The sequence below is a fragment of the Scyliorhinus torazame genome, chromosome 2 (assembly GCF_047496885.1).
Source record: "Scyliorhinus torazame isolate Kashiwa2021f chromosome 2, sScyTor2.1, whole genome shotgun sequence".
Classification (NCBI taxonomy): Eukaryota; Metazoa; Chordata; class Chondrichthyes; order Carcharhiniformes; family Scyliorhinidae; genus Scyliorhinus; species Scyliorhinus torazame.
In genome coordinates this window covers 132,928,634-132,951,057 of record NC_092708.1, presented here as the reverse complement: position 1 = coordinate 132,951,057, position 22,424 = coordinate 132,928,634, and the positions used below count along the sequence as shown (strand labels likewise).

At 45.5% G+C, this 22,424-nt stretch overlaps 1 protein-coding gene across 4 annotated transcripts in view; it reads left to right on the top strand.

The window, feature by feature from the left end:
* The window catches only part of ccdc141 (coiled-coil domain containing 141), a 340,177-nt gene that overhangs the window by 45,735 nt on the left and 272,018 nt on the right, over window positions 1-22,424 (top strand). For all 4 annotated transcript variants that reach the window (XM_072477265.1, XM_072477274.1, XM_072477256.1 and 1 more), the window contains exons 3-4: window positions 13,590-13,781; window positions 13,951-14,059. In XM_072477265.1, coding sequence (XP_072333366.1) covers window positions 13,590-13,781; window positions 13,951-14,059 — 301 coding nt within the window. The remainder of the gene's footprint in view (window positions 1-13,589; window positions 13,782-13,950; window positions 14,060-22,424) is intronic.

The window sequence follows — 22,424 nt, the reverse complement described above, 5'->3', positions numbered from 1 at the left end:
TGGCAACGCAGGTCGATAGAGTGGTCAAGAAGGCATACAGCATGCTTGCCTTCATCGGACGGGGTATTGAGTACAAGAGTCGGCAGGTCATGTTACAGTTGTATAGGACTTTGGTTAGGCCACATTTGGAATACTGCGTGCAGTTCTGGTCGCCACATTACCAGAAGGATGTGGATGCTTTAGAGAGGGTGCAGAGGAGGTTCACCAGGATGTTGCCTGGTATGGAGGGACGTTGAATAGATTAGGATTGTTTTCTTTGGAAAGGTGGAGGTTGAGGGGGGACCTGATTGAGGTCTACAAAATTATGATAGGTATGGACAGGATGGATAGAAACAAGCTTTTTCCAAGAGTGGTGATGTCAATTACAAGGGGTCACGATTTGAAGGTGAGAGGGGGAAAGTTTAAGGGAGATGTGCGTGGAAAGTTTTTTACGCAGAGGGTGGTGGGTACCTGGAACGCATTGCCAGCGGAGGTGGTAGAGGCGGGCACGATGGCATAATTTAAGATGTATCTAGACAGATATATGAATGGGCGGGGAACAGAGGGAAGTAGATCCTTGGAAAATAGGCAACAGGTTTAGATAAAGGATCTGGATCGGCGCAGGCTGGGAGGGCCGAGGGGCCTGTTCCTGTGCTGCAATTTTCTTTGTTCTTTGTTCACTCCCGCCTTCCCCTCTGTGGCCCACAGCCTGCTTCAGTGCCACATCCTGGGAGTGAGTCGCTCAGCAACTGGTGGAAATAGGCAGTGTCTGTGATAAAGTAATGTAAGTTATATTGAAGGTAACTGTGTGGTTAGAAGAGGAAGAATCACTGAAGGAAACGGGTGGCTATATTTTTGTATCCAATGCTGTTGTAAATGGAAGTGTGCTGAGGCAGGTTTTCTGCCCACTTGGTAATTTTCCAAAATCGGCTTTCTTTCTCAGCAACAATGTTGCTGAGCTGCAATTGGAAGTGTCCCAATGGCCAGGAAAGGTGGATAAATGACTGCAGTTCCAGGATTTAAAATTACAAGGGTCCAAGCATCATTTTTAAAGGCAATTGGCTTTTGGAAGCACCAAAAGATGTCTCAATGGTTAGATGCAGGATTATTGAAGCTTCCAGTGAAGTCGTGTCTAATGCAATTTGGATGAGTTAGGAGGCTCTTTTGGGAAACAGTATTTGGTCAGTAAAAGCAGTGTAGGCATGATAACAGGAAATGGACCAAGCAGAATATACCGTCTGTACTATCCCCTAATGGTGCTGCAAGAATTTTAATGACATTACCACGTCAGGTGGGTAAAACTGAGATATCCCATCCAAACGGTACTGTACTCGGCAAATTTAACCATCTATAACCACCTTCCCCTCACTGCTCTGAAGGACTTGAAGACTTTAGTATTGATATCCTGAAGCTTCTAGAGCTTTTACACTTCTATCCTTCACCTGTAAGTGTGCTTTCACTTACAACCTGACATGTAGTTCACTGAAAGCCTCAAATGCTGTGCATTTTCAGGCATCTGTCTTCACCCTCAGTGTAATTCTTGCTGGTATCTGTGATAGATAGTATCTCATGGCAACTACAGCGCACGTACAGTACTGCATTCCTCTTTAAGTGAGAAGCAACTGAAAATAAATATGGTTTGACAGTCGCCCTGCCTTTGTTCTTCTATGAGGAGCAAGCTTTGGAACTCATGGAAAAGGACAGAGGACGAGGAGAAGGAATAAAAGGTGCAGGTCAGGTTTGTCTCAATATGAGGATGTCCCAGTCCTATAAAGCTTTTCTAGATGCACAGCATCGAGCCACATCATGAATCTGGATATTCAGATAGCACTATGGAGGATCACATATTTAGGCAAGTATATCACATTCTGCCACCAAGAGGAAGCATGGTAGAAAGATGCAATGTGCATTTTCACACACTGAAATAGAATTAAACTAATGGTAGAAATAGATTTATGCTTGAAAGTAATATTATTGGCAAGATTGGCAAGTTTGGGAAGTAACTTTGACCAGGGGCCCTGTTAATTGATATATGTGTTGACCGGTTTGAAAAAGACATGTTGATCTGGGAAAGGGGCTGATGTGTTCGGTAGGTATGGTGGTAAAAGAGGAACTCGTGGTTTAGGGATTGAGGACATTGCAGCAACCATGTGTGTCATAATATACATCAGTACATTATGGCGCAATCACATACACACACTGATGGACATGCAGTAGGACCAACCAGCATACATAACACCGCAGCCAATCACCAGTGAGAGCACAAGCACTATAAAGACAGGGGACAGGAGAGTTCCCGCTCTTTTCTAGCAGCAGCCAGCTCAGAGCACAGAGCTCACAGCCTGCATCACAGACATTCACCATGTGCTGAGTGCCTCACCGTAGCTAGTGATAGGAAAGGGTCCATAGTTAAGCTGGTATTGCTTATACCCACGTTTACAGTATGTTAGCATAGTTGAACAGTTAATAAAATAGCATTACACCACTTCCAGCATTGTTGGCTTGTTTGTGAACCAGAACACCCAACACGACAATGTGTTTGCCTGAATTAGGCACACTAAACCTCAATTCTACCCTCCCAGCAACCCAAGACTAATCACTTGTGAGGAACTTGATTGTGGGATCTATACCCAACGATACCTGTAACAAACCTTTCATTTATTTGAGTGCTGATCTGATTCACGATAGGAAGTAAATTGTGTGTCACGACTGGAGCCTACAACATCTGTAAAAAAAAAAAAACTGAGTTTAGAACAAAGCATTAATTGGATGGTAAAATCTGTCCTGTTGGTATATATGTTTGCATATTTCCCATTTAATGTACAATAATTCTGACTTCCTGGGATGTAGGAGGTTTTAACTCTGGTCTGTCATGTTCAGTCACATTACCACTATCCAGCCTTTCATTTTACTGAATTGTGTTCCTCATGATTCTTTCCTGTTTATTTCTTTTGTTCCCATTTGTTTCATGTTATTTTATTACTTTGGTCCGTGGTCCCATAATCAGAATGTGCTTTTCAGCATAAGACTCAAAGTGGAAGCAGCCTGCTTGTCAGTACATTGTGTTCCCAGGTTTTGTTTTTCAAAGGAGAAGTCAGACACCTCAGCACTGAGTGGATTTTAACAAGATTTGGAGGGAGTCAAATCGATTGATTGGCTGGCAACCAGTGGGTTGGCCCGGGGACTGTGTTCTGCCTGACAATGGTCAGTGATTGGTTTCTGCGTGATGCTTTCTGAGAGAACTGGGCAGAAGTGTTTAGACTTTGAAACTGAAAAGAACGCTCTTTCTCTCCTGCTTACTGAAGTGAAAAAACTGCTTTATTGTTCTGAAAGCAGTGAGTTCCCAGCACATCCTTTGCTGTGAACTTGAAACGATGCTGAGTCCGCAGAGAAGATATACAACCTTGCCAGACAAAACCATCTCAAGCCTGGAAGGAACAAGAATCAAAACGAAGGGTTAACTTTGGAGAGACACTAACAGAAATCATCCCAGTGCATCAAAGATCTTGATCCTTTTATTGTATTCATATTTCTTTATCGTTCCACTCCCCTTTCCTCTCTGTTTTGTTTGTGTGTGTGTGTGTCTGTGTATGTATAGAGAGTGGGGGTAGTTAGGACAGGGGGTTGGGAAAGCGGTATTAGAAAGTCAGTTACATTTTCTGACCGTTTAACTATAATGCTGTACAAAATCAAAGATTACTTGTATTAAAGTTACATACCTTGTGACTGCAACTTATTGGGCTCAGCCAAGGGCCTCAGATATTTTAAATAAAATCTAATTTTATTCTCCTGGGGGTGGAATTGCCCAGCACTAGCCGAGAGTGTTGTGACACTCAGGATCATCATCACAAAACACTTGTATAACATTATCTGTTTATTCAGGTGGGTGCAGACCAAGTCATTAAACTCAATCCCTTGGAGAATGGACCTCAGCTGAAGAGGGTACCACTGACCATTTAACTTAACCATTGTAAACAATGGGCCTGGAGTGAGGGTCCCCCGCTTTTTATGTCCATATTAAAAATTGACTAGTTTGAGAATGGAAATCATGTAATAGCGGGCTAACCCTTTGTGTTTTAAACCCCCCCTGCTTTTCCAGGGTCAGAGTCAGACTGAGTGTGTAGCAACAAGAAGCGAACTCTCTCTTCAACCATTCTGCAAATGTGTGCCCTATCTATCTGACCAGCTAAATACTGCAGTTAGCATCTTCAGTGTAAACCAAATAGCTGTTGATTTCAGAGGAAAAGACATAGATTGTCTGTCAACACCTTAAATTGTCTCCATTTAAACGCCATTCAACATACGGTGGCATGGTAGCACAGTGGTTAGCACTGTTGCTTCACAGCACCAGTGTCCTAGATTCGATTCCCGGCTTGGGTCACTGTCTGTGCGGAGACTCCACGTTCTCCCTCTGTCTGCGTGGGTTTCCTCCGACGCTCCGGTTTCCTCCCACAAGTCCCAAAAGACGTGCTGTTAGGTAATTTGGACATTCTAAATTCTCCCTCTGTGTACCCGAAAAGGCGGCGGAATGTGGCAACTACGGGCTTTTCACAGTAACTTCATTTCAGCGTTAATGTAAGCCTACTTGTGGCAATAAATATTATTATTACATCAAGCTACAGGATCCATGTATGTAATTACACCTCTCCCCGGTGACCTCAATGTGTTGTCATCGTAAAACCTAAATCAAGTAATACTTTTATATTCCTTAATCTTGCATTGTGTTCAGATTCTGGACCAGACCCCAACATACGTTAGGATACTGGACAAGAACCGCAAACATTTTTTTAAAGTTGTAAAACTGTGAGGAAAGGATACTTAAAATACACTTTATTACTGACACAGGATTAAACTACATTAAGATCAGAAAAAATAGCTTACAATTAACAGTTAAACAATTCTTAACAATAAACGGAAACACTTCAGCTTCTAAATGATACCTTCCCTATCTCCAATCGAGTAAAATCCATCACATTTCAAAAGTCACAGTTAGCAAACACAGCAATACTTGCTGTCCTCTAGATAGACATTTCTTGGGAAGACTGCTTAGAGAGAGAGCGATCCTCTCAGGAAGCAGCCTGCAGATCTTTGTGTCTGTGCCAGACTACAGCTTAACCTGTCAGCCTATGGCAAAAGCTGCTGTTCAGTTCAAAGCTCCGAGCAAAATTAAAAACTAAACTGCCTGCTACTGATCTGGCTTCTTCCATTAATTACATCATCTTTATCCCACCCAGATCTCCAGCCCTGCTTACATAAATCTAAACACAATTTCTCAAATGATCTACTCCCCAGGGACTCTTCAGCAATCAAAAAAAAAATCATTTAGCCTCTCTTTTCAAATACATACATGGTTGGAATGAATGATAATCTCACTTTTACAACACCTTCATTGCATCTTCTGTAGCCAGAGAGCCTGGAAACATTAACTTATACTGCAACATACATATATATATTTATATATAAATAATGCAAACTATATAAAATTTCCTGCATTGATCACAATTGATACTAATTATTTAGTGAATCAGTTTAACATTTAAACAAATCTGCCACACATACGGTTGAAGTGTAAGCATTATTGAGTACTGCAAAGTTAAAGAAGTGCATAACTAACACATTCATCACATGACTAAGACTTCATGTGATCAGTTTTATTGTTCAGGTTCATTTTTTAAAATCCTCATTCTCAAAATCCATTTTGTCACGTGTCATTTTGAGGACCCTGTCTCTCTGCTTTGGGCAGTTCAAGTCACACCTGTGAGACTGATTAACGGTTGCCCAAGGAATGTGCCTATTATTGCTGTTCCAATTTTGTCCTCCGCTGTAACAGTTAGATCTGCTAAACAGCTTTCATCTTTTCCTGCCTGCTTTTAATCTTGCCTTTGTACTGAGTCCTTCTAAAGGTATCTGTACTATTTTTGTATCCGGCAATCAGTGAATTCATAGAGTGCATTAGGGATAGTTTTCTAGCGCAATATGTCATGGAGACAACCAGGGAGTAGGCTATCTTCGATCTGGTAATGGATAATGAGGCAGGTTTAATAAATGACAGAGTCAAAGATCCCCAAGGAAGTAGTGATTATAACATGGATAACATTTAATATTGAGTATGAGAGTGAGAAACTTGGATTGGAAACAACTGTGTTTAACGTAAATAAAGGGAATTACAATGAAATGAGAATAGATTTAGCTAAAGTGGTCTGGGCGGATAAATTAACAGGATAGACCATAAACATCCAGTGGCAGACATTTAAGGAGGTAATTTGTGACTCTCAGCAAAAATATATCCCAATAAGGAGGAAAGATCCTAAGACATTCTAAACCAACTATTCCTATTATGAACAGTTTTGGGCCCTGTATCTAAGGAAGGATGTGCTGGCCTTGGAGAGGGTCCAGAGGAGGTTCACAAAAATGATCCCTGGAATGAAGGACTTGTCATATGAGGGGCAGTTGAAGACTCTGGGTCTGTATCTGATGGAGTTTAGAAGGATGAGGGGGGATCTCATTGAAACTTACAGAATTCTGAGAGGGCTAGATAGAATGGACGTGGAGAGGATATTTCCACTGGTAGGAAAAACTAGAACCCGAGGGCACAGCCTCAGACTGAAGGGACGATCCTTTAAAACAAAGATGAAGAGGAATTTCTTCAGCCAGACGATGGTGAATCTGTGGAACTCATTGTTGCAGAAGGCTGCGGAGGCCAAGTCACTGATTGTCTTTAAGACAGAGATAGCTGGGTTCTTGATTAATAAGGGGATCAGGGGTTATGCAGAGAAGGGAGGAAAATGGGGATGAGAAACATATCAGCGATGATTGAATGGTGGAGCAGGCCCGATGGGCTGAATGGTGTAATTCTGCTCCTATGTCTTATGGTCTAAACATGGAAGTTAAGGAGCATAATAAGTTGAAAGAAAAAGCATATAAGGAGACAAAAGTCAGTGATAGCCCAAAAACTGGGATAAATTCAGAATCCAGCAAAGGAGGTCTAAAAAGATAACAAAGGGAGAAAATAAACTATGAGGGAAAACTGGCAAGGTACAAACTGACAAGAGCTTCTTCAAATATATAAAAAGGGAGACGCAAGATAAAGTGAACATAAATCCCTTAGAAAATGAATCTGGGGAGATAGTTATTGGGAACAAGGAAATAGCAAAGGGGTTAAACAGATAATTTGCATCAGTCTTTACGGTGGGAGATACCTTGAACATCTCATTAGTACTAAAGAATACAGGGGAGGAATCGAATACCATCACCATCACCAGAGAAGTAGTATTAGATAAACTAATGGGGCTAAAGGCAGATAAGTCCCTTGGTCCTGATGGCTTGCATCCTAGGGTTCTAAAAGAAGTAGCTACAGCAATGGTGGCTGCATTGGAGCCCTCTATACAGCGCTGGGAGGGTCACCTACATCACGGTGGCCTGCTGCTTCCTTCACAACATTGCGCAGCAGAGGGCGACGTGCTGGAAGAGGAGGATGCACTCCAGTCCTCATCCAACAAGGAGGATGCTGGGGAGGGGGAGAATGAACAGGACATGGGGCCTGGGCAGGTATGGGAGGCTGCACAATGTGTGCACCTGGGCCAAAGCGCACGGGACGCTCTGATTGCCTCCAGGGCCACCAACTGGGCGGGTGCCTGGCCAGGGGCATGGACACTGCATCATGTGCTACATCAGCCATCGGCTATGCCACCTCTCTCTGGGACTGGGCCACCTTCCTCTGTGTCTGTGCCATGTCAGCCTGCACCTGTATAATGCCGCCGACGTTCTCAGCCATGGCCCGCTGTGACTGGGCCACGCTCTGAAGGCAGCTCTGCAATGTCCAGGTGGTTCAGGCACATGGCTGCCTGTGAGAGAGCAACCCTGTCCTGGGCATTGGCCACCGCCTGCACAGAGTGCCCCAGGACTTGGACATGTTGATCCAAGGCCGAAACCTTCATCCCCAAGACCTCCACCGCAGACTCCACCCATGCGGTGTTGGCCTGGGTGGCACGCATAGTCAGCACCATCACACAGCTCCTGCACACGGTTGGACGCCTAGAATCATCGAAGTTACAGTGCAGGAGGCCATTCGGCCCATCGAGTCTGCACTGGCTCTTAGAAAGAGCACCCTACCCAAGCCCACACCTCCACCCTATCCCCATTACCCAGTAACCCCACCCAACACTAAGGGCAATTTTGGACACTAAGGACAATCTTTGGACTGTGGGAGGAAACCGGAGCACCCGGAGGAAACCCACGCACACACGGGGAGAACATGCAGACTCCACACAGGCAGTGACCCAAGCCGGGAATCGAAGCTGGGGCCCTGGAGCTGTGAAGCAATTGTGCTGTCCACAATGCTACCGTGCTGCCACAAACTGCACCTGCAGCTGCTGGATCTTGCTGACATCCCCTCATGTAGTCCCTGGCTCTGTGATCCCTGGGGTCATCTTGCACTCCGACCATCCGCTCCCTCGGGAGTTCCTCCCTCAACCTGATGTACCAGAGTATGTGTATGTGCGCACCAAATAGTGCCCCAGGAGCCTCTTCACTCAAGTGCCCAACCGAGGTCAATATCTCTGGGATGATGGAGGGTATTGGAGACAGCTGTGACAGGAAATCAGTGTTGTCATGAGACAACATAAAACTTTACAACATGGTAGCAGCAGATGAAGGACCACAAAATTCCTAAGACTGAAAAAATAAGTCCAGTTCACCTAACCTGCACATCTTTGGACTGTGGGAGGAAACTGGAGCACACGGAGGAAACCCACACAGACAAGAGGAGAAAGCAAACTCCACACAGACAATCACCCAGGGTCGGAATCGAACCCGGGTTCCTGCAGTTGTGAGACTGCAGTGCTAACCACTGTATCACCGTACTAACTGCTTCTTGAAAGCAATGTTTTGGCTTCAACTACTTCCTGTGGTAGCAAATTCCACAGGCCTGCCACTCTCTGGGTGAAGAGATTTCTCCTCATCCCTGTCCTAAATGGTCTAGCCCATATCCTCAGACTGTGACCCCTTGATACCCCCACCATTGAGAAACGTCCTTCTTGCATCTATCATGTTTAGTCCTGTTAGAATTTTATAGGTTTCTATTCGATCCCTCCTCATTCTTCTGAACTGCTGCGAATACAATTCTAACTGACTCAACCCCTATTCATACGTCTGTCTTGTCATCCCAGGAATCAGTCTGATAACCCTTCACTGCACTCCCTCGAGAGCAAGAATGCCCTTCCTCAGATAAAGAGACCAAAACTGCACCGAATATTCCCGTTGTGGCTTCACCAAGGCCCTGTATAATTGCAGCAAGACATCCCTGATCCTGTACTCAAATCCACTCACAATGAAGGCTAGCATACCTTTTGTCTTCTTTACCGCGTGCTGTATCTGCATGCTTACCTTCAGTGACTAGTGTGTGAGGATACGTAAGTCTCTTTGCATATTCCTCTCTCCGAATTTGTGGCCATTCAGATAATAGTCTGCCTTTTTGTTTTGCTCCCAAAATGGATAACTTCGATTTCTCCAAATTATATTGTATCTGCCATTCATTTGCCCACTCACTCAACTTGTCCAAATCACACTGAGGGACCTCTGCATCCTCCTCACAATTCACCCTCCCACACAACTCGGTGTCATCTACAAATTTGGAGATATTTTGTTCCCTCATTTAAATCATTAATATATTTATGAATAGATGGGGTCCTAGCATCGATCCCTGTGGTACCCCACTAGTCACTCCCTGTCAATTTGAAAAAGACCAGTTAATTCCTTTTTTTCCTGTCTGCCAACCAGTTTTCTATCCATCTCAATACATTACCCCTAATTACATGCGCTTTAATTTTACACCCCAATCTCTTATGCGGGACTTTGTCAAAAGCCTTCTAAAAGTCCAAATACACCACATTCACTGGCTCCCCTTCATCAACTCTATAAGTTACATTCTTGAAGAATTCCAGTAGATTTGTTAAACATGATTTCCTCTTCATAAATCCATACTGACTTTGCCTGATTATGCCACTATTTTCTAAGAGCTCTGCTATAAAATCTTTGATAATGGATCCTAGAATTTTCCCCACTACTGATGTCAGGCTTCCTGGTCGAGAATTCTCTGTTTTCTCTCTACCTCCCTTTTGAAATAGTGGAGATACATTAGCTACTCTCCTAACATCAGGAACTATTGCAGAGCCTATAGAATCCTGGAATATGCCCACCAATCTGTCCTCTATTTCTGGTGCCACTTCCTTAAGTACTCTAGGATGTAGATTTTCAGGCCTTGGGGATTTGTCAGTCTTCAATCCCATCAATTTCCCCAACACCATTTCTCTACTAATATTGATTTCCTTCAGTTCCTCCCTTTCACTAAACCCTGCACTCCCCAACATTTCTGGTATCTGATTTTTTTTCTCATTTGTGAAGACAGAACCAAAGTATGTGTTTAGTTGCTCAGCCATTTCTTTGTACCCTATTATGCATTTCCCTGTTTCTCTTCACATACACATAGAACCTTTTTAAGCAGGATTCTCCGAACCCCCGCCGGGTCGGAGAATTCCTGGGGGGGCGGCGTGAATCCGGCGCCGGTTATCGGGCAGAGCAGGGATCATGCGCGCCGGTTGGGGGCCAATGGCAACGGCGTGGATTGGACGTGGTCCCACACGGCGGGACCTGGCTGGTAGGCCAGCTGGTGCGGTCCTCGGGTGGGGGGGGGGTGCGCGGGGGAATCTGGCCCCGGAGGGGGCCCTCCAGTCTCGCCTGGCCCGCGATCGGGGCCACGTATCTGCGGGCGGGCCGTGGGGGCACTCCTTCCTTCCGTGCCATCCTCTGTAGAGCTCCATCATGGCCGGCACAGAGGAGACACCCCCCTGCACATGTGCTAGAATACGTTGGCCGGTCTGCGCATGTGTCGGACCACGCTGGCGGTTCCGCGCATGCGCTAACTCGCGCTGGCCCTTCGCCGCTGGTTGCCGTGGCGCCAACCCCCTCCAGCGACGGCCTAACCCCCGGAAGTGCGGAGGATTCCGCAACTTCCCGTCGGCCCGAAGCCGGAGTGGTTTGCGCCGCTTTTTACTCCGGCGTCGGACCATCGCGGGGATTCGAGAGAACCCCACCCTTTATGTTCCCTGCATGCTTACTCTCATACTCTGTTTTTCCCTTCTTAATAAATCCCTTGCTATTTCTTTGCTGAATTCTAAACTGCTCCCAATCCTCAGACCTGTTGGGCTGGCCAATCCACGGCTTACAAGGGAAATTCGAGATAGTATTCGATCCAAGGAAGCATACTAATTGGCCAAGAAGTCAATGCCAGCTAGTCAATGGGGTTTCCCATTGTGGGGCTGCCCCACAACATCGGGAAACCCCCGGGCTGCCGGCAAAACGGAGCATCCTGCCGGCGGAGTCTGCAATCCGTTGTTTTCTTGGCCAATTTGTATACTTCCTTGGATCAAATACTATCCCTAATTTCCCTTGAAAGCCGTGGTTTGGCCACCTTTCCCATTTTACTTTTGTGCCAGACAAGATTAAACAATTGTAGTTTCCCCCATGCGCTCCTTGAATGTCTGCCATTGCCTACCACTGTCATCCCCTTAAGTAAATTTTCCCAATCTATCATAGCCAACTTCCACCTCATACCATTGTAGTTTCCTTCATTAATTTTCAGGACCCTAGTCTCTGTCTATTGAATGTCTATTGTGAGCCCTGATCAAAAACAGAATCAAAGGACCTAGTCAGATCACAAAAGATTGAGCAAACTCCCAAAAACCTGTGTGAAATAAGCTTTTAAATTTGGTGCAATAATAAGCCAGCATTGGCAGACCAATTGTTTTAGGAAACATGGCTTGAAGAACGCTGCAGACCACATCCAGAGTCAGCGACATAATATGTGGCGCGACCACACGCAAATGGGAAAAAAAGAAGTCAGAGCAGAAAACGGGCTCAATTCAATTCGCCAAGATTAGGAAAGCAACTAGCTAGTCAAAATGATTAATTCAAAAGATTTTCTGGATAATTGCAGAAAATTAAAACATCTCCATAACCGGGATGGAAGCGTTCCAAATCCTGATGAGCACAGGATGAAAACAAAATGATTATTGCAACCTCAGTTTGAAAAACATCATCAAAGCCTGACCAATTAAGACAGATTTAAGGGCCAGGCTAGACACAAGATAGATTATTGTGGAGAAGAAGATTTTTACTGTTTATGATAGAATCAGGCTTGAATAATAAAACAGGTTAAACAAGTGAATACACTTGTACATTCAGTAGCCGACGGCATAATTACCAGACGAGGAATAAATTAATCTTCTGATAACTTCTAAATACATCTGCGTAAAGACTTGGGGGAAGTGTAGTATTCGGGTTTTCAGGACTGTAAAGGTTAATGTGGGTTTGGGGAAACAGTACCGCCTACATTATGATGTAGACAGTCACATGGGAGTAGTAGAGTATAGCTGTGTGTCAGGTAAAAGTTGACATGAACAAAGAACAAAGAAAAGTACAGCACAGGAACAGGCCCTTCGGCGACCATGCTGCCTGTCTAAACTAAAATCTTTGACACTTCCGGGGTCCGTACCCCTCTATTCCCATCCTATTCATGTATTTGTCAAGATGCCCCTTAAACGTCACTATCGGCCTTGCTTCCACCACCTCCTCCGGCAGCGAGTTCCAGGCACCCACTACCCTCTGTGTAAAAAAAACTTGCCTCGTACATCTCCTCTAAACCTTGCCCCTCGCACCTTAAACCTATGCCCCCTAGTAATTGACCCCTCTACCCTAGGAAAAAGTCTCTGACTATCCACTCTGTCTATGCCCCTCATAATTTTGTAGAACTCTATCAGATCGCCCCTGAACCTCCGTTGTTCCAGTGAGAACAAACCGAGTTTATTCAACCTCTCCTCATAGCTAATGCCCTATCAGGCAACATCCTGGTAAATCTCTTCTGCACCCTCTCTAAAGCCTCCACCTAGTCAGCACCTAGTCAGAGCTGAATTCTATATACAAGTATATCGTTGTGTGTTATTGATAAACAGTCATTGTTCAACAATGCAAGTCTCTAGACCACTTCATGAGACAATATGCAACATTACAATGCGCACAAACAACAATAGGGCCTCTTAACAACTCAGGCACTTAATTCTCAAGGTGCTTGCATTTCTCCACCATGTTCTTCCCCTGTTTATTTGGTGCCTATATTGTACATGTTTATATTCTTCCTCCCATTCTCCTTTTGTTGTCTGTCCTTAGTTCCCTGAATCCACCTCATCCTCTGACCCTTCTATCCCTTTATCCTGTCTTTCTCCTCTTTTTAACCACACTCCAGCTGAATTATAAGACTGTTGAAATGAGTACTGAAACAGCAGGAATTAGTGAGTACCTGCGAATTAATAGCCATTTTCACAAGTGAAGTTCAGTACTCTCCCTGAATCAATTGCCCCAGTCATCAGCTAACATTGTTAACTGAAGATATTCAAAATAATTAGCAGAACTGGCTGGGGAAAAAGTAAGATGTTGAAATTATTTTCATTTTAAACAGATTATCAAATAAGCTTTGATGAAGAGACTCCTGTCTTAATTTGCTTAAACAGTTAGTTTGAGTATCCAGGAAACTTTTACATTGTTGTTCTCTGTAATAGGCACGTGAAGGTGGTGTTAGGGATTTGCTGCTTGAAGCTGACAGAACAGCAGAGGGGAATAAAAACCAGAGCCAGTTGTATGAGGAGATGGGAAAAACTCTGGGGGACAATTGGACAACTCTCAACCAACTGCTTGAAAATCGAAAGACAGTTTTAAAAATGGCCTCTGAGTTCTTCGATCAAGCTTTAGAGGTTGGTAATCAATAAAGGAAAAGTGATTATAATACCCAAAGAGCAATTTAACTTAATCTTGGAATTAAAATATGCAGTTAAATGAAAGTAAATTTTGATAGTGTGTTGTGATCTCTCAATTGACATGGTAGTTTTATAGTTGATTCTGTTAAAACACTATATTTTTTAGTTTGCGATAAAAATTGATGAAGCTGAAGATTTTCTGAACAGTGCGCAGATATTTGAGGACATGGGATCCTTAAAGCAACTTCTTCATCACCATCAACATCTAAAGAAAGGCAAGTAGTTGAATTAAATATATCTTGAATATTTGTAACTGGGAGGGAGACTAGGAAGATGCCCACAATGTTTTAGCCTGACTTACTGACTCACCTTTAGTGATTAAGTTCGGACAGTGTACTAAATGCAGTTAAGTGAAACAGAAACTATTAAGATTTACATTATAGCTGTAGTATTGGTACAAAATTGACTTATTTCAAACCACCATCACACTTATATGTAATTGCAGTTTGAATTAAGATTCAGACCCTAACCGGACATTAGAGTAAAATAGAAACTCCTTGAAGAGGAGATAAGTCTCACTCCGTTTCATTTCTGAATCAATTTGGGCCTTCACGCCTACACTACGTAAGTTTATTGCTAATCTTCTATTCAACAATCCTTTCACCCTAACTTGGCCATTACCATTTCATTTTACATCAGTAAGTGTGATCTTGAGCCTTCCAATTTCAGTCTTTTCACTTTCTGAGCAAGATATTGATGCTCCAGACGAGCACTGAACCATAACCAATTGACTGATTGTGTGATCAAGGGGTAGTCATTTTCTCTTCTATATAGGTTTGAGCATGCAAAGAAAAATAATAAATGTGTCTGAGAAGAAAAATAATTTGGTATTGTAGGCAGTAGTTCAGCAGTAGGATTAAAATTCACATGACACTAATTCAATTGCAGCTTTTATGTGGGTGGTATGTAGCTGAATTACCAAGTCGAGGAAATGTGCAGTTGACAGCTGCTTTCACAGGTGAAGGAAATTTGGAGCAGCTGAGAGTCAATAAAAAGATGATGCAATGTTTTAGTTTTTAGGAAGGCTATACAAGCATTCTGTTTTTACTGCAGAAATCTATTTAACACCTTAATGATGTGAATATGCCAATTATTGATTAATTTTCATCAGCAGCAAGCCAAGCATCAATCAGGGCCTTAGCTATGATGGCACGCTGCTCCTGACATGACAGCTTCAGTACTGAACATAGAGTAAAAGGTGACAGCCAGAGAGAGGAGAGATTAAGCCGACTGAGCTACATCGTAAGAGATTATTGGACTTGGAACCAAACTACCATTTCAAATCCCGGCATTGATTACACTCGTTCAAATTGGGGCATAGTGTACTAATTCTCTTACAGCTGATGGAGAGTTTGGAGCATTCTACTTCTGAGCGTTGGGGAGTATAGTAGCGTGCCCCTTTAAGGGGGTGAGTGGCTGGAGGGTCTTACAACCCAATCTGCCAATGGAGCTGGAGTGCATGTACCCTGAGGGCGGAGCACGGGTTCCCTGTTAGTTAGGAGTTTGGAGTCTTGGAACATTGGAGCTTTTATCTCACTCTCTGCACAAGTTTCTTGAATAAATCATTAATTTGTTAATCCGTCGGATGGTCGCCCGTCTGTCAGGATATTACATGGGGGAATGAGGATCAACTGGAGTGTTTTCCTGCTGTTAGAAAAATCGGGAGAGCAGACCTCATATGAAAACTTTTCCATCAAAGCAAACTTATTTCAGTCTGTGAGTGACAATGCCTCTTTTTGGTAAACTAGAAATATTTGACCTCAAGATGGAACAATGGGTGCTATATGTAGAGCGTCTCCATTCTTTTTCAAGGCAAATTAAATTGGGCGGGGGGGGTGGTGGGGGAGGTTAGGAAAAGCAGCAGGTAATTCTCCTAATGGCCTGCAGGGCTCCCACTTACAGCCTAATTATGAATTTAATGTTTCCAGATACCCTCAACTATAAAACATTTGAGGAGCTGGTGGAGTTAGTGAAGGGTCATTACCACCTGAAGCACTCGGTAATAATGCAGCCTTACAAGTTCAATTCAACAGCAAGAGCCCTAGGGGAGATGATCAGAGTGTTCATGATGCACCTAAAACAAATAGCTAAACAATGCAAGTTCAGGTCTGCACTAAACGAATGTTGAGTGACAGGCTGGTCTGTGGTGTTATGGACATGGCCATTCAAAAATAATTGTTTCCAGAGGCAGAGCTTACCATAATGAATGTATTAGAGTGTACCCAGGCTATGGAATGTGCTGAGAGGGAGTTACAGAGTGTGCAAGCAGGGGAGGTCCACCAAGTTTGGCAAGAAGCCACTGGCAGTCTTGCACCAAGGATTAAGAAAGTAATGAGCAAAGTGGCTCGAGGCAGAAGAGGCTGCAGAGATATAAGCAATTCAATTTGGCCTGCAGACAAGGAACTATGAAGAATGCTATCTATGGGGATGGGAGGGTGCGCGATCAAACCCAGAAAAGATGTAGATTCAGGGAAACATGTAATTGAGGGGGGTACATTATGAGGAAATGGAAAGCTAGGCAGAGCCTACAGGGGGCCAGCAAAATAAAATTTCAACTCCAGTACACAGCATTGAGAATAACCCTGAAAATGGATCTGAAGTAAACAGATTAAAAAACATTAAGGTGGGCAAGACGTCCCCAATTATGATTATACTAATAGTAAATGGTCAGCCGCTTGGAATGGAGATGGACACTGGTTCCGCTACAGCTGTAGGTGAACAAATATATTGTTCAAATACTGTTTTTTGTTAAAAAAACAAATACTGGTGAAGCTTTGAGAATCTGAAATTTAGTAACGGCCCTAAGTTATCGGGACCGGTCAACTGAACTGCCCCTGGTAGTAGTAAGAGGGAAAGGGCCAAATCTGATAGGCCGGAATTGACTCTGCCAAATTAAATTAAATTGGTTGGAGATCTTTTCAATTAATTAAGGAGGCCTTTGTAACATTTTAAATAATTATCAGGTGGTTTCAAAAACAAGTGAGGCAAGGACACAGGGCCGTCAAGCAAAGATTTGTGTGGATCTGGAAGCCACGCCCAAATATTTCAGAGCTCAACCCTCTATGCCTTAAACAAGAAAGTTGAGTCTGAACTCAAGTGACAAGAACAATGGAGTTTCCAGTGGCTACATTTAGGAGAAGATCATACATAAGGTAGCTCCTGCCATTGCCTTTGTTTTTGGACTTTTTAACTCGGTTCCCGGGGATTTGGTTATCAAAACTGGCCCATCATATGGGATAAGGAATTGGTTGTGGAAAATATGTTGCAATCTATGAAGAAGCTTGGACGCAAGAAGATTGTGGGCAGCAGGGTAGCACAGTGGGTAGCACTATTGCTTCGCGGCTGCAGGGTCCCAGGTTCGATTCCCGGCTTGGGTCACTGTCTGTGCGGAGTTTGCATGTTCTCCCCGTGTCTGCGAGGGTTTCTTCCGAATGCTCCGGTTTCCTCACACAAGTCCCGAGAGACGTGCTGTTAGGTAATTTGGACATTCTGAATTCTCCCCGTGTAACCGAACAGGCGCTGGAATGGGCGACAAGGGCTTTTCACAGTACCTTCATTCTCGTGTTAATGTATGTCTACTGGTTTAGCACAGGGCTAAAGAGCTTGCTTTTAGAGCAGACCAAGGCAGGCCAGCAGCACGGTTCAATTCCCGTACCAGCCTCCCCGAACAGGGGCAGGAATGTGGCGACTAGGGGCTTTTCACAGTAACTTCATTTGAAGCCTACTTGTGACAAGAAGCGATTTTCATTTTCATTTCACTTGTGACAATGAAGATTATTATTATACAGGGGTAATTTTTCGATGGAGCCAGGAAACCCGCGAAGCTCAGCAGGAGGAAGGTAACCTTGGGTGTGGCAACCAATATGTTTGCTAACAGTTTGTGAAGCTCTTTTTTTTAATTTTAGAGTTTCCAATTATTTTTCTTCCAATTAAGGGGCAATTTAACATGGCCAATCAACCTACCCTGCACATCTTTGGGTTGTGGGGGTGCGACCCACGCAGACACAGGGAGAATGTGTAAACTCCACATGGACAGTGACGCAGGGCGGGATTGGACCTGGGACCTCGGCGCCAAGAGGCAGCAGTGCTAACCACTACATCACCATGCCGTCACGCGAAGCATTTTTAGGAGCAGGGCAGGATGATGATGGCAATCTTTAAGCTGGAAAAAACCTCAGGTGGTGAAGGAGCAAGGAGAGGTGCTGAAAGGTGTGGAGGCGGCCTTGTCACAGTATGGTGATCGAATCACCTCGTTGGAAGCTGAGATGTTGCTGGTGCAGGAGAGGAACAAGACTCTGAGGGCAAAGGCGGATGACGTGGAGAACAAATGTCAAGGTCGAGGAGACAAAACCTCAGATTCATGGGTTTGCTGGAGGGGGTGGAGGGCCTAAAGTTGACTGAGTACTTTTCTCAGATGTTTGCAAAGCTTTTGAGAGGCTGGGGTGCGACTGTCTCCTCTAGAGTTGGATCGGGCCCACCGAGTACTCCGGTGGAAACCTCAGGCGAATGAGGTGGTGATTATTGGATTCCACAGCTTTTAGGAGTAGGAGTGGGTTCCGCAATGGGCCAAAGTGAATCAGTACTCGAGGTGGGAAGGAAGCATCATCAGGATATACCAAGATGTCAGAGCAGAGTTGACAAAGCAGCGTGCAGCTTTTAATAAGACAAAGTCAGCATTATTTAGGAGTGGCGTCGGGTCTGGAGTGGTGTACCCGACAATTCAGTTGAAAGATCGTTTTTTCAATATGTCGGAGAAGATGGAGGCTTTTGTCAAGGAGCATGGACTTGGACTTGATTGAATGGATTTGATTTGGACTTCAATGGGGACAGTTGGGAGGGGTTGGTTTGAGATGTGTTGTAGTTTGTATCTGTTGTTTGGGATTGAGGGAGCTATGGGGGTTGTCGGCAGGTAGTGGTCAAGGTAACAATATGGAGAATATATGCTCCCTGGAGGGAGTTTAGGTATTGTAAGTGTGTTGGACTTTGGTTACTCTTTTGCAGCTGGGACGAGCTGGAGAGTGTAATGGGAGTGAGGTGGGGAAGGGGGGGTTAGTGGAGGGTGTGTGGAGAGGAGAAGTAATTTCTCTGGAGAGATTTCTTTCAGGTTTATGGGGGGGGGGGGGGGGGCGGCGGGCAAGGGGAGTTTAGGAATCTGACTGGGACTAAGGGCTTCTTTTGATCTCGTCTTAGGGGCTAGATTGGTGGCTGTCTTGGGTGGGTCATGGACCGAGGCCTGCCGGAGGTGGTGACCTTTGTCTTCTATCTTTGGGAATTGGTCGCAGTCAGTGGGTCAGGGGTGGGGTGGGGGGGGAGAGGCGTTGGAGGTAAGGGGGGGTTTATGATATGTTTTTTTTAAAACGGTAGGTGTTTACAAATGGTATTTTGTTTGTATGGATTTGTTTATTGTGTTTTATAAAATGAAAACTTCAATAAAAATATTTATATTTTTAAAAAGTGACAAGAATTAGGAATTATCAAACCTGTACATTTTACGGAGTGGGCGGCTCCAATCATGCTAGTAGTGAAGCCAGATGGAATAATTAGAATATGCAGGGCTACAAACTAACTATGAATGGAGTAAGCAAGTTGGACCAGTACCCAATCCCAGGAATTGATAATTTATACACCAAATGAGCAGGAGGTTTAATTTGCACTAAATTTGATACGAGTACCAACAATTAAAGTTGGAGACTTCCGGTGGTGGCTATGAAGGAGTAGGTCGCACATTTGGTGGCTCCCGCTCGGGTCGGACTTTTGGACCTTTCCCCCCGATTTTTTAACGGACTTGAATTGTAGAACGGATGTTGGTGGCAATTCTCTACTGAATTCCCACTTCGGTACATGGAGAAAAGGACTAGAAGTGTTCGTAAGGGCAGAAATAAGAAGACAGAGAAGACTTGGGCTGTTGTTGCAACAGGGGACAGCATGGCGGGCGGAGGTTCGGACCTCTGGCTTGTCGACCCAGCGGTCTATGGAGCAGCTGATGCAAGTCATGCTTACTATGCAGAAATGGGACTGCTTGGACCGGATAAAAGCGTCGATTGAGCGGTTGGAGCTCAGGTTAGACGCCCAGGATCGGGCAATCCAGAAGGTGGAGAAGGCGCTGGCTGAGCAGGAGGAGCATCAGACTGCGGTGGAGCTGGAGGTGGGGATGCTGAGGGACCAGCAAAAGAAGCTTCTGGAGAAGATGGAGGACATAGAGAATAGATCCCGCAGGCAGAACTTAAGAATTGTCGGGCTCCCGGAGGGGTCCGAAGGAACGGTCGCTGGGGCATACGTCGCAGGCTGCTGGGGACATTCTCCTGACTCTTGGAGGTGGAGAGGGCTCACAGAGCACTCGCGAGGAAGCCGCGAATGGGAGACCCCCCGAGGGCTATGGTGGTGAGATTCCACAGGTTCTTGGATAAGGAGCGAATTCTGCAGTGGGCCAAGCAGACACTGAGCTGTAAATGGGACAATAGCATCCTGCGGGTTTACCAAGCTCTGAGTGTAGAGGTGGCCAGGACAGGCTTCAATCAGATCAGGGCGATCCTTTTCACGAAAAAGGTGAAGTTTGGACTGTTGTACCCAGCCCATCTCTGGGTCACGCATGAGGATCAGCACTTTTACTTTGAGTCGCCTGAGGACACGTTGGACTTTGCAAGAAAGAAAGGGCTGGCGAAGGACTGAGAACATTTGAACTTGGCTGCAACGTTCGTGTTTCTGTATTTTCTGTTTTCTTTCTCTGTTTTTGCAAAAAGTTTCTCGTTTTGCTTGGAACCAGCAGTAGAGCTGAGTGAGTTTAGGTTTTCATTTGCACTGTTGGGGGATAAAGGTGTGCTAGTTTTGATCTTGGTGTTTTTCGATTGGGCAATTGTGGGGATTGTTTGATGTCGGAATTTGTTTGCATGAGAGGGGGGTGAGGGGGGGGGGAAACACTAGGTGGGAGACTATCAGGCGCCGGGGATGGGGACCACCGAGCTAGCTGGGTGAGCTAGCTCTCGGAAGCACAGGGGGGGGGGGTGTATATGTTTGGTTTAGGAAAGGGATAGGGTTACAGGGCGTTGTTGCTGGGGGGGGGGGGGTGAATGTTCTGCTGGCGAGGGAGGGACTTGGGCTGAAGGACAGCGAGGAGGTCGGGGGCTGCCTGGGGATGGACCAGTGGAGGCGTGGATCACGGGCTGGTGGCAGGCCTAAAAAAAGGGGATGACTGATCGGCAGAGGTGGTGGGGGGGGGGCAAATGAGCCCCCAACTAGGCTGATCACCTGGAATGTGCAAGGGTTAAATGGGCCGGTCAAAAGGGCACATGTGTTCGCGCATCTTAGGGGATTGAAGGCGGACGTGGTAATGTTGCAGGAGACGCACCTTAAGGTAATGGACCAGGTTAGATTGAGGAAAGGCTGGGTCAGCCAGGTGTTTCATTCGGTACTAGATTCAAAGACTAGAGTGGTCGCGATCCTGGTCAATAAGCGGCTGGTGTTTGAGTGGGTAGAATAGTCTCTCGGACGTGGGAGGTTGGTATATTATAGTCAGTGGGAAACTGGAGGGGGATGCAGGTGCTATTAGTGAATGCATATGCGCCATATTGGGATGATGTGGAGTTTATAAGGAGGATGCTGGGGAAGATACCAGACCTGGACTCGCATAGGTTGGTCATGGGAGGGGACTTCAACACAGTTATAGACCCTGGCTTGGACCGGTCAAGCTTGAAAATGGGCAGGGTGCCAGCAATGGCAAAGGAACTAAGAGGGTTCATGGAGCTGATGGGAGGGGTGGATCCATGGAGGTTTGGGCAGCCGAGGGTGAAAGAGTTCTCCTTCTACTCACACGTGCATAAAGTGTACTCCCGGATTGATTTCTTTATTTTGAGCAGAGTCTTTCTGGCTGGGGTAGTGGACACGGGGTATTCGGTGATTACAATCTCAGACCATACACCGCACTGGGTTGACCTGCAGGTTAGTAAAGACGTTAACTAGCGCCCGCACTGGAAGTTGGATGTGGGACTCTTGGCGGATGAAGGGGTGTGCGAGCGGCTGAGGAAATGCATTCAGGGCTACCTGCAGGTCAATGACACGGGGGAAACTTCGGCGGCGGTGGTAAGGGGGGGAGCCGATCTCGATCCGGGCTCATGGGGAGAAGGTTGACAGGGCAGAGACGGACAGACTGGTAAAGGAGATATTACAGATCGATAGGAGGTGTGCGGAGACCCCAGAGGCAGGGCTCCTGAGAGAACGGCGGAGGCTGCAGGCCGAGATTAGCTTGCTGACCACAGGGAGGGCGGTGGAGCAGCTGAGAAAGGCGAGGGGGCGATCTATGAACATGGAGAGAAGGCCAGCAGAATGCTTGCACAGCAGCTTAGGAAGAGGGAGGCAGCTAAGGAGATAGGGAAAGTAAAGGACGGTGAGGGGGATCTGGCTGGTGATTCGGCAGGGGTGAATAAGGCGTTTAAGATTTTTACAGCAGGCTGTACTGGTCGGAACCCCCTACGGGGCCGGAAGGGATGAGGCGCTTCTTGGAGGGGCTGAATTTCCCAACGGTGGACGGAGTGAGTGCTGGGGGCCCCAATTGGGCTGGAAGAGGTAGTAGAAGGCTTGAAGGCC